Source organism: Blennius ocellaris (assembly GCF_963422515.1).
Source record: "Blennius ocellaris genome assembly, chromosome: 10".
NCBI lineage: Eukaryota > Metazoa > Chordata > Actinopteri > Blenniiformes > Blenniidae > Blennius > Blennius ocellaris.
The window spans coordinates 9,730,611-9,746,812 of record NC_137659.1 but is presented as its reverse complement, the minus strand read 5'-3'; the positions used below and the strand labels follow the sequence as shown (position 1 = coordinate 9,746,812).

The following is a 16,202-nucleotide window of genomic DNA, read 5'->3' as shown; positions in this document are numbered from 1 at the left end:
GATGAATCAAAAGTTGCTTCAACAAAGAGGAAACAATGTGTGTATACCTGATCATGATGCAGCTGATCCCGAGACACAATTATTATTATTTTTACATGCGAAAGCATGAAAATTACAAATAAAGACTTTGAAGCTCGAATCATTCACGCCCTGGACAGTTAACCAGTCCGTCACAGGACACACATACACACACACATTACTAAAGTTACTAAAGTTGTAGTTGTATCACTGATGGTTTAACTTTCTAAATGTAAAACAGGACCAACATGATGCCAGTGGATCCACCATCTACCATCTTGCCACGTTCCAGAGGAGAGAAGGGGGGCGGGGCAGAGATAAGGCTGTCCACACGGCTGAATAAGCCTTACGCCTCTCTCACCTCATTGGCCAGGAGATAGACGTAGTCCCGCCTTCTGTTGTGTAACCCGCTCGTGATTGGCAGAGAGAGCTGTCAACCCAGAAGTGGACGGGGTTTTCTTTGGTTCTGAGTTTTATGAGGCAACTGAAGAATTTTTGATTTCTTTTTGCTGCTGGAAACTCAGCCTCCAGGCCGACGCTTTCTCTCGCCTGTTCCCCTCTTCACATTTTCGTCATGGCTACGAAGAAAAACGCAAAAACCAACGTTAAGTCCAAAGGTAGGTGTGAGTGTGTGTGTGTGTGACAGGCGGCGGTGGATGATGCGTTGCAGCCTGCAGCTTTCACTCGCCAGGCCTTGGAAAGTTAATCGGTGTCAAGCTGGGCTTCTTTTTCCCCCTAAACTGTCGTGTGTTACTCGCTTCATTCATGTCTATAGACGGCCCACTTAACGAGTTAATAATTCCTTTTTTTTCTCGTCGCTTTCTGACGTGAACGCGTCAATATCGCTGCGACGCAGCATGTTTTGCTAGTTAGCGCGGTCCAATATTGCCTTATATAATCCCGGATTAATCTCGGCTGCAGTTTGATGGAACAAAAAAACCCCAAAACTGTCATATTTTCGGTTTTAACGCTGGTTGTTTCAGCTTTGCACACGGCGGCTGTTAGTAGTTCGGTAGTTGAGGCCGGCGGAGGCCCGGTGTGCAGCTCCCGGGAGGAGGATTACCGGAGCGGCGCCGCTTCGCACGATACACTTGATCAATATTGTGTTCGTGCAGCATCACCGTCCACTGAGGCCACATTCATCCCCACTGCTCTCCTGGATAAGCACTCTCCGCCCCCCCGACGGCTCTCGAATACCCACGTTGTCAAGAATAAGTCCGGGATGGGGGGGTGGGGGTGGGGGTGGGTGGACCCTATACGGTGGTTGTGCGTCCTGCCATTGTTGTCCCTCCCCTATAGTAGACCACGACCCGCCAGCTCATCGTATGGAGGACTACCCCCCCCCCCCCCCCCCCCCCTGAAAACACCTCCAATGTCTTTTCGTTTTCATGGACTACAATGTTTTATTGGTGGTGGGAGAAAATTTTTTAAATAAACACCGCAAAAGACAAAAGAGCTCCACTTCAGTCATACATTGGATTGGATATGCCCAAACACATCTAAACAAGCTGCTAGCTTCTGTTTTCAATTATTAATCTTTATACAATACTCATCTAAGCATTCTCGATCGATTCTGACTTTTTTTTTTTTACTCCACATGAAATCGCACAACTTTTCCACCAATTCTTTTTAGCTTCTTTTTCCACTTTCACCCCACAAGTCTGATCTATTTTCTCTTGAACAAAGTCATATATATTTATTGAGTTGCCCTGATCCTCCTCCCCACATTGGGGTGTTGTGCACTCATATGTGATCCTGTGACACACATCCAGATGACACTATTGTGTCACTATAACAAATCCGCCACCTGTCTGTCTCTCTCTCTCTCTCCGTCTGTCCCTCGACGCGTAAAACCACCCACACCTCTCGCCGTTATGTAATAGAAGAAGAATAATACGATGATGCGATTGCTGGGGGGGTTGGATGAAGTAGTTTCTCCTGTACTTCGGTAATAAGTGGTGGTCTGTACCGACACGTAGCCAGCTGAGAGTGTCCACGTCGTGCGCGCTGCTGCGCGCGGCGCTGCATGTGCGGTTTTTAACTCCCGAGTACACCGTGTCCTCTTCCGACGACGACGCAGGGCTCTCGCGTCCACCTTATAACCCCCAGCATGCTCTTAGTTTCTATAAACACGTGGTGATCACAGCGGACGGTTTTTTTTTCTTTGTGTGTGTGTGTGTGTGTTAATATTCAATTTCTTGTGCCACATCTCGCTGCGCCTTTACGCGCACGTTAAAGCTGCAGCAAGTTGCGCACACGCGGGAATGCGACGCGTACTTTCCCGTTTGTATTGTGCATTGGGACTTTTCGCTCATCTGGACAGTGTATCCACAATGTGTCGGATCTTGAAGGTTGGAGAATTTCAGGGAACAAAATGTTCAGTTTTTTAACTCCCGTCTGTTTCCTGACCCCGCCCACCTCGAGCCCCTGCGTTCACGTGTGTTCATGTGCAGCTGGCTGACAAAAGCAAACCATGGTAATACGAAGGACTTGCTACAATGGAAGGGAATGAAATGTATATATGTGTGTCTGTGTGTGGAGAGCAAAACCTTGTATTATCAATCGATCAGAGGTTTTGGTTTATTAAGACGTGAGCCACATTACACCATATGAATTAGTTACCATTTAGTTATTGGTCATGACTTGGAAACTATTATTACTATAACTATTTGGTGAATCATAATTATAGTGAATTTAGTAGCCCCGGGTTTACTTTGACAGTTTGAAGAGTGAAACTAGAAGAGTGTGTGACAGCGTCCGGATGATATAAACTGTCTGGAGTCAATACTCGCACTCGTCATCCACCATTGTTAAGTCATTTGTACAGCTGAAAAGCCGTTTGATGTCTTCTGGCAATGTGCCATTTGATCACATGACTTAACACAAACAGTCCAAACTAGTTTGCAAAAGTCGAGACATTTGCGTTGAATGTACTCCAAACTTTATAAACTAGTATTTCATTCCCAAAGGAACATATTTGCTCTGTGCAATCCAACAACGCACGTTTAAATTAGTGCGTTTCGAGGACGGAGCCAATCCAGAAATGCTGCCGCAATGCGTGTTTCGAATAGCTCGAGGCAAAATGGAAAACTCCTCTGTGGTCAGGTGAGTCAAGCCTGGAATTTCATTTAGGAAAATGTGGAAGCTGCGACCTCCACATTACCGGGGAGATGGACGGTCCGGCGTTTTCAGTGGCGACTTTAGAAGTGGCCGCTTCACACATCTGGAGTGACTCCATCGATGCTAAAAAAAAGTCCACGGAGGTTTAAGGGGCCACATCTGGTGCCTTCCAGAGTTCTTCTCTTTCAAGGGAGAAATATTCATATTTCATCGAAACCACATCCTTGCATCCATCACAGCAGCAGGGCTTCACAGCGGAGGAGTCCAGCTGCCGAAGCAACCTGCCGTTTTAGATATTTCACCGTGAATATAAATCTACCAGACGAGGATTGAACGCCATTTCGCTTCAAAACTCCCAACATGAGGTCGCCTCGCTTCTCAGACGTTCACGTGTTCAAAGGTTCCCGTTTAAACGTTTTCAAGAGGGAAATGCTCGGAACGATGAGTTTTGACTTGAAATGTTGTCACGTAATCAAGGTTTTAACGGAGTTTAAACTGACGTAATGGTAAAAAGAATAATCGTAGTTTTAACATCTTGTGTGTTAACTTATTTAAATTGGACAAAGTATCCACAGTTGTTCGTATCGGCCTTGTAATTGCAAGCACAAGAAGGGGGTTCATCAAGACAGACGTCGGTTTATTTTGGTGTCACAATTAGTTTGCAAGGTTTTTTCTGAGAACTTTTCGTGGTTGATTGGTATGAAAGTGTGTCATGTTGGATTTCTATAAACCTCATCCCTATTTTCTTGTTTGTCACATGTTCCCTTTGCTTTTCTGCGTTGTACTCCCTCAGGGCTCCTCTTCCTCCTCCCCCTCCTCCTCCTCCCTTCCGCTGAAGGCTTCAGAAGGGTAACAGCTTTGTCTGTCCCTAAAGAACTGATGTGCTGTGCCTTTCGCATTTGGTGTGTGCGTGCGTGTGTGTGTGTGTGGTGTTTTCTAAACTAAACCACGTCCATGGAAACCTCATGTAACTTGCATGGAAGTGTCCTGCTATGTGTGCCTGTGTAATGGACTTGAATAATGACAATACATGAGAGATCTGGCTTCATTTTATAACGTGTGAGGCGTCATAGGAATGTACAGATTTTAAATGTATTCAATTGTTGATTCTCATCAGGATGTTTGTCATGTTGGTCTTTTCGATAGACATGCAGCATCAAAGTGTGTAATTTATTTCAAGCTTCATTTGTCCCGCTGTGCCTTCAAGGTGCTCGTGCATCGAAACACACTATTGTAACATTTAAAAAAAAATTGCAAAAAAATCTACCGTGATAATAGTAATACAGCAGGTTTGTTAATGTGATAACATTTGTCCTTTATGGGGCTTAGTAGTGTGACATTGCATGCAAAAAGCCAGCGGTTTTATTATTGCATCTTCATTTTCATAATGCATGACCAAAAAAAAGTTTTCCCCAATTTCCACGAAATTAAATTAATTTAGAGCATCAAAATAGGCATTTCCTTTTAAAATTAGGATAACACAGCTCATAAGCGTTACTTTAAATGCAAAAGCTGTAGACATTATATTGATTATTTAGCTTTTAAAGCCAGTTTTATTTGATTTGTCTATTTAAGTCATTTTAATGAATTTTCCTGTTTAGTTGTTTCGATATTTTAACCTTTGGTGGTTTTAGCCATTTTGGCAGTTTTTAATTTTTAGCTGTTCATTGTTTTGGATGTAATATGTTGCCAGTTCTCTGGACTTTAACTTCTTCAGCAGTTTTAAGTGATTTTAGCGGTTTCAGCCATATTGTACAGGTTTTCCCTATTTTAACAGGTTTAGCGATTTGAGCTTGAACGCAAACTGTCAGCAGTGAAATGAAACCCGCCTTCCTCCGAGACTTTTTCCTCGTTTGCATGTAGTCACGATTAGTGTGTTTTTTGGAAACCCGACATTTATCAGCTGGAGTGATGCAGACGGCACGGTGGGCGGGGACCCGCTGAGCTGATGTCCATACTATTGTCACCGGTCAATAACAACCACGTCATGGGCACAGGTAAATATCAGGTATATGTTGATGTCAATGAGGACTAAGGCCCCATTTACACAACCGTGTTTTCATGTGAAAATGGGAAACTTTCGCAGTGTTTTGGGTGTCTGTTTACATGGCAACGACGTGCAGAGTCAGAAAAATGCAACTTAAAAAAACACTACATCCTTTTCAAATGTTTCTGTGTGAATGTGAACATTTTCTGAAACAAGAACGTGTTTTTGCTTTGAAACGTTGTGTAATCGGGGGCCTGAGCAGCGCCAATGAAGGCCAACCGCTCCTCTTGTGGATGACATCTGTTTACTGTGTTGGATTCTGGCAGAGGTTCATCTGGAGAGTCCAAGGCCTGTTTCCTTTGGCCTATAATGTCCATTAATTGTACCGAACCGTTGCGTTTAAAGAAAAACATTTAACGCGACGCTCGCCCAAATTCTCACGAGTTCCTCGGTTCCGTTTGTGACGCTTTTGACGCTTTAAAGTCGTCGGCTGACTTTTAATTGATTAATTTTTAATGTGTATCGAGCCTGCTGTATAAATCCAATGGGGTTGACACCAGCTTCACCAGACAGACGGTTAAATTGCCACTGCTGACTTTCTGGGGGGGATTTGTCATAACAAAGCCCGCGCATTGGGAATTCGGTTCCTGCCTTTTGTTCCTCGATCGCAGCGGCCATCGCTGGAATGTACCGTCACAGATTCCCCGCTGCTGTGAAATGAAATAAACTGGAGGAAATTGGTTACCGTTGAAATGCCGCTCGCCGAGAGATGCGAAGGTTTTCACATTGCTTGGTGGAGTGGGCACTTTATGGAGACTTGGTTTGGCTGGATAAAGGTCGGAGGTCAGCTGTCAGCAGGTTTCAGTGGTTTTTTAGAATGTGCAAGAGCTGGTATCTCCTCAAAGGTGCTCGTACCCGCCTGTTTGTGTGTGCATGGAAGCCTGTTCAAAGCCTCGGGGGGGGAAGAACAGAAAGTTTGGAGACGGCAAACCTTACATAACGACGTGTAGGTAAAAGAGCGTGAGGGGGGGAAGTGTTTTCACAAGTCTCCCGCACATGTCGGCGCGGTCGTAAACATGAAGCGAAGACGGGAACGGAGGGGTATGTGGTTCTCTGGTTTCTTCTCTTTTCTTCACGGATGCTCATTTCTTTGTGCCTTTTTGTTCTTTTTTTTTCTCAATGCAAAATCGTATTTGGATTCTTAAAAAGCCAGACGACTCATTGCACTTTGTCTTCCTCCCGCAGTTCAAACATGCCTGGTAGTTTTTTGTTTTTTTTTCCTTCAGTCTCCACGGGGTTAAACCAGATCTGAATTATCTTTAAATCGATTTGTCCAGACTTTAGTGCAATCATATTTTACTGCAGTCTCGATGTTTCGTTGAGTTGTTGAGAAGAAAAATATACGTTTTTGTATTGACTCTCCTCATATTTGTATGTCCAACTTCTAAACCAGAATTTCTTGATCCGTCAGATGCTTCACACATTGAAATGAGGCCACGAGCTATGTGATCTGTTGAAATGTGTTTCGAACCAAGTCCTTTTTAGCAAGTCCCATCCAGGATTCTATAATATTCATGGTACAGGACATTATTATTATTATTATTACTGGAATAACTGTTCTCATGGTTTTTAATTTCATTCATTCTCCATTACGCCGACAACAAATCCAGTCATGAAAATTTGTATTTCTAAAGAATATGGACTAAATATGTACATATATAATAGATGTTTGCCTTTTATATGGCAAAACGTTTTGAAAATGCTTGTTAAAATGGAAATGGCAGAAACGTTTAAAAAAAAAAATTTGGTAGTTTTACTGTCTTAGTGGGAGCTGTTGGTGTTAATTTTTTTTGTAAACAAACCACGTGTGTGCAACAAACATCAACAATGGCGAGTACACAGACATTCATGTTGACAGGCGATGGAGCTGGATTGCTGTTGAGAATTACTATAAAACGATCAAGTCCCAGGGGAATATGGACTGGGAGTCACGGCGCACCTGGAGGCCGCCATTGTTGTTATCGTCCGTCTTACTCGCACATCTTCCGACGAAGCATTGACTCCTGTCATTGTGCTCACGAGGAGTAGCAGCGTTTCACAAAGTTGTGTTTTCAGTCACTCCAGGCACCGTTGTTGTGTAAACAGCCACCCGGAAACGCAAAGAAAGTTTCCCATTTTCATTTCATTTGCGAACGTTGCCTAACTTTCCATTTCTTCATACGTGTTGTAGTGACTTGTCGAGACTTGTCGGGCTTCATCCTCATCGATTATCCGGGCGTGTTTTGGTTTCAGCTGCTGGATCCTCGTGTCCTATCAGTTTTGCGGTGCCCCGAATCTCGCACATTTTACCGTTTGAACTGTGCAGGCTTTGTTCTAGAAGCACCGCCGTTAATTTAATCATCTGCAGGTGACCCTGCGACGTGAAATGCGTTGTTTGACACGGTCGGTGATCGATTCGTGTTGGATTTATGGCTCGCCTTCCGTGTGAGCCGTCCTGTCAAGCTGGCCTGGTTTGTTGGGATGTTGAATGGCTGTGTTGTTGTCGTCCCCCGCCTCTGTATGTCACAGCCAGATGGTCTTAACAACACTATGAATAGCTGTCTATTTATACTGCAATTTGTAGCCATCCCAGGATCAGACAAAAAAAAAAAAAATGACAGTGAGCTAAGATTACCCACAGAGAAACCGGGGAGGGACGGGGACAGAGGAGGTGAGAGAGGGAAGAGAGGAGGAGGAGGAGGGAAAAGCAGATCGTTTCTCCTCAGCCGTGACTGCAGGCTGCTTTTTTTTGGACTTGTTTTAAACCTCTTGGCCGGTCAGTCGGTGGGTCGGTGAGCGGTTAGAAGGAAGGGATGGGTGATCCAGCCACCCTCATGGAGACCACCACCACAACCACCGCCGCTCCTGTCGTCACAGCGACAATGATAGCCGAGGAAATGCAAGGTGAGCACCGACTACTGTTCGGTAGTCGAAGACCACCTGAAGTTCATGTTGCGTCCCAGGTCGAGTTTACTACGTTTCCTTTGTGTTAGTCGCTCGGTTGAACGCCTCTTATGGAAGTGCATGTAGACCTAGTAAGTTATGGTGTTTAAAATGACAGGAAGATGCATATTTGAACAAATCTACAATACTATAAATGTATAAAACCCCTTTCGACACAAAGAAGGTAAACTCTGCCTGGAGCTCGGAGGTGGAATAACACAAATGGATGGCATGTGGGAGTGTTTAGGAGCATTTTGTCTGCGTTTTATTGGCTTCAGACTGAACACCGAATGTCTCTGTGTTCAGGAGTGTGTGAGGTTTGACCTAGCAGCACAGTAGTGGGCGTCTACACCTGTTCCATTCTCTCCACAACTATTTTCTCCCAGCATGCACTGTAGGATGCCATTAGCACTCCCAGAATAGCATCGTGGAAATAATTTAGTTTTCTATTCGCAGATGCTCAGGTACAGCGGATGAAACGTGATAGCGAAAAGATTTTTGCTTTGTTTTCTTTCACGGCAAGAACACCGCGTCGAAGTGTTCACATGATACTTCAATGTTTACCGGGGTTGTTGTATAAAGGCGACAGAGTAAATAAAGCAACCTGAGTGCAGGTAAATATGAAGTTATAACACTTCAAACATGAACAGTTCATAAGACGTTGACTGTGGGAATGTGCATGTTCATGCTCCGTGTACATTTCAACACGACTGTGATGCACAAAGAAGACATTAAAAAAAGATTTCACACATTGAAAACAACTGCTGTTTTTCCAATTCCCCACTGGTGAGAGTTAAGAGCGATTTGGGAATCGTTGATTGTGCGGCTTATTTGCTAATGAAAGTTTGATTCGACATCGCTTAAAAACCTGTGCTGCTCAAGTTGTACATGTAAGAGAATCTCGACGTCAATTAAGATTTCAGATTTCACATAGTTTTATCATGGTCATTGTGGGGAAAAATAGTGCATTGAATGTGAACATTTCAGAATGTACTTGTGTGTTTTTGCACTAAAACCAAAGAGAAATGGGGAGTTGTTGATATATTTTTGGGTTTATAGATTGTCGTTTTCTGTGTTTTGTGCACGGCCCCTGAGGTGAAATGAGTTTCACACGCCTGATCTGACTGATGCAGTTATTTGAAGCGTGTAGGTTTGTTTCTATGTGTTCTGCAAAATATATCGCGCGTTTTATTGGCTTACCAAGATTTGCAAAATGCATGAAGACTGCACTAAATGTTTCCATTGGCCAGCACCTTTGGCCAATCAGACGGAACCCGACTGCCCTGGGTAGTGCCAACATTGCAACAGGTGGAAATGGGCAAGAAGTCAAACAAACAAAAACAGAATCAAGGATAAAATGACTAAAATAACAAAGTCAACAAACCCAAACAGTGCTGGTGACGAGGGAAAAACAAACAGCGCAGTTGATTTAAAGCAGGATTCAAGAAGAAACCGCAAAGAACATTGTGTATGTTGATTTATCACAAGTCATAATAGAATACCAAACATTACTGCGTCTTTAATTTACACCTACATGTTTATTTGGAAAACAAAAATGAGTGAAAATGCATCGTGTGTGTGTGTGGGGTTCATCTTTTTGGGCTTTGAATCATGACGTGGAATTGTTTGGAGTTTAAAAAAAACAAACAAAAAAAGAAGTCAACATTCCCCCTGAACTAACTTTGTGTGTTTCCGGGTTGCAGATGGCGCCAAAAGTCAGTCGGCCAGCAAGAACGGGAAGAAATCGGACTCCGGCTCCAGCGGCAGCTTCTTCACCTGGTTCATCGTGCTGGCCCTGCTGGGCGTCTGGACCTCTGTGGCCGTGGTCTACTTCGACTTAGTTGACTATCAGGGGGTCCTTGGTGAGAATCCGTCACAACACCCACTCACATTGTGCTCTTATCCCCAAGAGCTGGCAGGCGGAGGCAGCAGCTAATCTGACTCATGTTTATAGTCGTCTTAACGTAAAAAAATCTCGTCAATATGACCCAGTTAAGCTCGTCCGCACATTAAGACCCTGCCATGTGCTAACGATCGACTGGAAACGGCATTTTTAAAGTTGTTTTGCTTCAGGAAAAAAAATTAAAAATGCTGAAAACATTGTAGTTTGCATGTCAGACCACTAGTTGGTGCTTCATTTTTTTTTTTTTTTTTTTTTTTTGTAATGCAACTGCACACGCACGCATGCAGCCGCTGCATTTATCAAGTGTACGTTTCTCTACGGTACGGGAAGACTCTGTTTTTAGAAGTAAGAGAGAGCGATCCATTGCACATGTGCAGATTTGCTTTTCAAAAACGTTGCACCCTGGGAGCCGCTTTCGCTTGGAAAACATCCTGTTAACACAAGATCAGCATTCACTACTAATCCAGGGCACGTCTTCTTCTTCCCTCCAGCCTTCTATTGTCCAACACTTGCTTGAAGTAAATATTCAGGGAGAGGGGATGCAAATGGGGAAACAACGAAAATAGGCTGCAGTAATCCAACTGAAATGCAGTGCAGCTTTATGCAGTCGGTTATTAGTAGGACTGCAACTAAGAATTATTTTTTATTTAATCATAAAGATAATCAACAGATGATCCGATGAATCATTTGTGTTAACAAACATTTTTGTTTCGCCTTTATTTACCAAGGTCAGTTATTAAGAACATGTTTTCATGAAGACAAAGAAACACAATTGAATTGTGCATTTTAATTTAAATAATTCCTGTAAAACTGTTAATAATTGACACAATATGCTTAATTAATGCTTAATGAGTGGAAATTGGACACAAATATGAAGTGCGGCCTCAACTTCGTCTCAGTTTTTCTCCCACACTTTGTTTTTTTTTTTTAAGTGACGTTTTCTCTCCTCTTTTCTATGGAGGTATTATTGGTGAAAAAAGGTTTGAGTACTTGTAGGAGTGGAATTTGTAGTTGTATTTGTGGAGAGACAGAAATTGTAGAGGTACACAACACCACGCATTCACAAAGCCTTAATTACAGATGCAGTAAATTTTGTAACAAATATATTTTTGCTCCTGAATCACTGTCGTTTTTCCCCCACGACTCACAGATTCTGTGTACAATCACTTTTGTCACATCACACGAGACAGACAAATGTACATAATCAGGAACTCGCCGATGATTCTTTTCTCCACCGTCCCGTTTGAGTCGTCCGATCAGATGCCTGCATGTTCTCTCTGATCCGTCTCTCACTAACTTTATAAATGCTACATTAATTGTTTGCTCGTCACTTACGGAATATGAATGTCTTCAATGTCATTCTTGCTGTTTTTTCTCTCCCCCCCTCAATGTGTATGTGTTTTGTTTTGCATGCAGACAAAGCTAAAGGCATTCAGATTAACCTGTCTGAGGCCTTGCAAGGTAAACATTCACAAGGCTTTTTTTTTCTTCTTCTTCTTCTTGCGTCCTATGAAAAGATGACTTGTCTTCTGTCGTTTCCCCCTCGAGAGACCTGAATCTAACAGATAAAGTTTTAAAATTTGTAAAAATCTAGAAGAAAAGAAAAACAATTTGACAATTTAAAATGATATTCTTTTAAATTGGAAAAAACAAAGGCAGTAAAGATGAACTAAATTGATTTTTCCTGTTTAGATCCAGGTTGAGATTTGTCACGTGTCCTTTCCACTGTTTTAGCTCCTTTAGTGACCCGCGTGATGTTTTCCAGAGAGTTAAAGACCCCATGAAAAGAGCAATACATTTCCTCAATGAAAACACTAAACACTACACCCTGAAAACACTATAAATCTGTAAATATGCAGAAATCGAACGTCTCTCAGACGTAGTTTCATGGAGTCTTTAAGCTTTTCCTTGTTGTTTATCCTCCCGCCCCCTCTTCCCCTGATCTGTGATGGGAATGCACCTTTTTAACACATAAAACGAGGTGAAATCTTCTGTCGCGCCACGATTTCTTGATGTCTGCCAAAACCGTGCAGAGACGATGGAATTTACCACCACCATGGTGCATTCCCCCTAAAAGGATAACTTCACCACTTTCCGTCTGACACCTCCTTGAAAATGGTGAACTCGTCCTTTCGTGTTGTTTTCATGCATGTCTGTGTCCGTCTGTGTCCGTCTGTGTCCGTGTCCGTCTGTGTCTGTGTCCGTCTGTGGGAACAAATGTTAAAGAGTCCAGTGTGTTTGTCGCTGCTGCAGGTAAACTGGTGGCGTACGATACAGACGGAGATGGCGATTTTGATGTCGAGGATGCTAAAGTGCTGCTAGGCAAGTCGATTCATATCTGATCTATTGCTAACGTGCGTGTGTGAGTGTGTGTGTGTGTGTGTTGTGCCGTCAGTGTCCTGCAGAACGGGGAGTCCGAGTGAGTTCTGCAGGCCGCCGATGTTCTGTGATGTCCTGTGTCTGTGGAATACTTAAAAAAAAAAAATGGCGTTTTGGGTTTCTTTTGCATGGCTATCAATCAAATGATTTTTGAGACGTAGCAAAGAAGCTGAACTCCTCAAACACTTGAGTGTCTTGGTCTCGAATTTGAGTTTTTAGTTCCTGAGGTTTCATCATGAGGTGTCTCCTAAAAAAAACCCAACAACAACAAAACAACTTTTGTGGATGGAAGAGCTGAACAAAACCAAAGCTTCTGGAGCAGCATTATGGAAACATTATTGGGATTCATGGAGCTTTGTCACGACGGCAAAAATATTGTTTTGACCTAATTTGATTAACCACTTTTAACACTTTTATTTAACCTGATTTCCACTCTCCAGAGAACAGCTGCTTTAGTAAAACTTGATCCACGGGCCCAGCATTGCACTGCTTCTTGCTTTTATGAACTAAAGGTTTTCTGAGGTATAGAAATCAGAGGTGTCGGAACACATTTTAGTTCAGAGTCCACATTAGGCCCAGTTACATCTTGAATGTCCCGGATCGGTGCAGTTGTGCTGTAATAAATGTTAAATTTAAACTTTAAAGTCTTTCTTTGTTGTGGTGCAGAGTATATGCGATGAAAATGTCTATATTTATCCAAATCTGAATAAATAATGACAAAAATGACTGCAATGTTAACATAAAGCCATATTTAATGATGCAAAAAAAAAAAACATCAGTAACGGTGGCATTTGATTTTTTTTACAAACTCACCCTGACGGCATGGCTTTCAGGCGAGTTTGATAGCTACGAGGTCACGAGCTTTCAAAGCAGCATCACTGATCTCTCAGCTCGGTTCTCAGAATTGTTAAAAATTCAACGCTTTCTTTGCAATTTTTATCATTTGCTTGGTGGCGTGGTGCATTTGGCCCCCAGGCCTTATGTTTGACACCCCTAATATACAACATTGTGAATCGGTTAATTTAAATGAGTATATATCTATATTTAAGAGGTGAAGTTCTGCTTGAACACGTCTTTCTGTGCTGTAGGGTTCCTTTTTTTTTTCTTTTTTTAAGCATCTCACTTCTCAAAAAGTGAAGGGCAGTGAGTTTATTGGGACTCGGATGTTTGCAGTTGCTCACGATTCCCTCGCGGAAATCACAAACGCACCCCAAATTGACTCCTGGATTTTCCATTGAGCGTTTTTGTCATTTCCCGGACAATAATATCACACATTTATCATCATTGCTTTAACAGATTAAAATTGAATCTCTGCTGTTGACGGTGGAATAAATCATCCAGTGGTTAAAAGACGGCTTGGACTATTCCAAGTAGCGTTTGATTTAAGCAACATAACTGTAATTTATGTAATAAAACTACCTCAAAAACACAGTCAAATTGTTTAAACACACCTTCAAATTTCAGCCAATTTCAATTTTGCCAGCAGTCCGGCCCGCCTCCTCCAATCCAGTCCTTCATGTGTCTGTAACTTTTCCACTCAAACCACCTTCAGCACATCCCGTGTTTACCTTCTAGAGGTGTAGCGCATGCTCCTATTCCTATCCTCCAACCTCTTTATATCTGCATGTTTCCTCCTCTTGAAGCCTCCAAGAGTCTGTCGGAGTCTTTAATTCCCTCACGACAGATGTATAGAAACCCGTCTGCATTAAGCCACCACATTCATACCTGGATGTCCGCTCTCGCATACCCAACTTCCACATCTCTTCTTTTTCGTCCGTCCATTGTTCTGTGTTCACAGTCATCCTTTCGATCCGGCGGAGGTCTTGAGTGCAGCACAGGCCACACAACTGCCGAGCAAATGTCACAGCAGCTTGTGTTTCTCCTTCATGTTAAGATTATCAGTGTGATGGTGAAGCAAATTGGACGCAAATGGAAGCTTTTCTCTTTGTGTATAACTGTGATCCAGACCAAGAAACCAAAATGATGTTTTATCACTTTATTGGGTGTCCTGAATACCAACATAAAAGAAATGCACTTTGTATTTCATTAGCATTAGCGAGAAGTAATAGACAGTCATCTCCACTATAACATGTCTTATGTTGTGCAGTTTATCTTGCAAATCTTTCAACTAAATCATTATTACAGTTCGTCCCAGCTGGATGTAGATGTATTTGTAGAGTGTTAAAGCCCAGTTTACGCAACAAAAAAGTTTTTTAAGTGAAAACGCCAAACTGTGGTTTGGTCTGTTTACACTGGTGCTCCTGAAAGTTTCTGGAAACGGCTCCTGAGGTGGAACATTTTGAGAACGGTTCTACATCTCCATGGAAATGAGGGGAAAACTTTTCTGAAAAGCTCACGTAAACGGTGGAAATGCTGCTACGGCGCATGCTAATAGTTCTTCTGCACATGCGTGAGGAGATGAACAATACCAACGATGGCGGCCTCCAGAGTGTCATGACTCCCAGTCTGGGTTCTCCTGGGACTTGGTGATTTTATAGTCGAGTTACCGTGACGACAATCCACCTTTGTCTGTATTGTTAATTATTCACGTTAATATATATTCGTCTCTGCGTGTGGTTTTATTACATAAACAAATGGCACCCACTAGTGACCCAACATAGAAACGACATTTTCAGCGTTTCAGTTTTTTTTCTGCGCAAACAGACGTCACTTTCAAATACAAAACCTTTCTGAAAGGAAAATGCAAAAATTCTGCCTTTTCGGTTGAAACGTCATCTAAACGAGGTCTATAGTTGTAAAAATTGTTGAAATTAGTTTCCTAATTATGCACAAGGTGTAATATACCATTCTTCTAGTTATTATTGTTTCTAATAAATCCTTCTCGTGGCCCAGCATCAGTCCCTTCGGTTGGCCGCGACCCACACTTTTGGGAATCTCTCTGCTAAATGATGAGTCACTGCTGCATTGTGGGTAACGTGAGCTGAGACTCCCCGCTGCTCCTCGAGCCTCAGTCGCTCCCTCACTGACTAACCTGCGCTTTAAACGTCTCTTACCTTCTCCTCTTGTTTCTTTCCCTCCTTGTCTTTCTCCTCTGTTCTCAGCACATCTTATTTTTCCTCCCTCATTTAAATCCACCATTCTTTTTTTTCCTGCCATTGTGTTTTCTTTCTTTCTTTGGAACATTTTGCTCCCAAACCCCCCCCCCCCCTCCCACCCTTGCATCCATACGCAAACCCGCCCCTCCACCCCCTCCCCCTTGCTTGCGTAGGCCTGGCCAGTGAGAGCGATGGTCAGGGCGAATCCGAGGTGCTGGATTGGTTACAAGACGTGGAGGAGGGCGGCTCTGATTGGTTAAACGGTTTCTTCACTTTCCTGTACGATCTGATAAACCCGCTGGACTCTCTGGAGGATGAGGAGGAGGAGGCGCACGGTGCGCCCAGAGGAGCTGGGGATGCTCAGGAAGAGGACGAGGAGGACGGGGACGAGGTGGCCGTCAGGAGAAGATCCAGAGATGACGGCAGCCAGGGGCAGAAGATTGTCATCGTGGGTCTCCACAACCAATAACCTCCAGTCGGCTGCAGCAGCCCGACAAACCCTGAAAAGCGCCTGGTTTCAGAAGATCGGCACTCGGCAGCAAAGTCTTTTTTTTTTTTTAAACGTTTTCCGTGTTTTTTCTTTTGTGCCTCGATTCCAAAAGAAAAATAGAAGGAATATAAAATTATGTTTTCTACAAAAGTTACTAGGTCGTGGCAAAAATGAAGAGGTTATAGCGAACAAAAGTTCAACTTCTCAGTTTCCCCTCTCATCGTATTTCCCGTGTGCTGTAGTCGTGCCACAAAGTCGACCAATGGG

The 16,202-nt window shown here is 43.0% G+C and overlaps 1 protein-coding gene across 3 annotated transcripts in view; it reads left to right on the top strand.

The window, feature by feature from the left end:
• Nucleotides 1-538: 538 nt before the first annotated feature.
• asph (aspartate beta-hydroxylase) overlaps nucleotides 539-16,202 on the top strand; it is a 28,257-nt gene continuing 12,593 nt past the window's right edge. Inside the window, exons 1-4 of one of the 3 annotated variants that reach the window (XM_080503199.1) lie at nucleotides 539-635; nucleotides 9,811-9,969; nucleotides 11,427-11,471; nucleotides 12,264-12,332. In XM_080503199.1, the coding sequence (XP_080359325.1) occupies nucleotides 593-635; nucleotides 9,811-9,969; nucleotides 11,427-11,471; nucleotides 12,264-12,332 (316 nt within the window). In that variant the 5' untranslated portion in view covers nucleotides 539-592. Of the gene's footprint in view, nucleotides 636-7,835; nucleotides 8,069-9,810; nucleotides 9,970-11,426; nucleotides 11,472-12,263; nucleotides 12,333-16,202 lie in introns of those variants that run through there. The other 2 variants (XM_080503197.1, XM_080503198.1) reach the window with 2 other exon arrangements.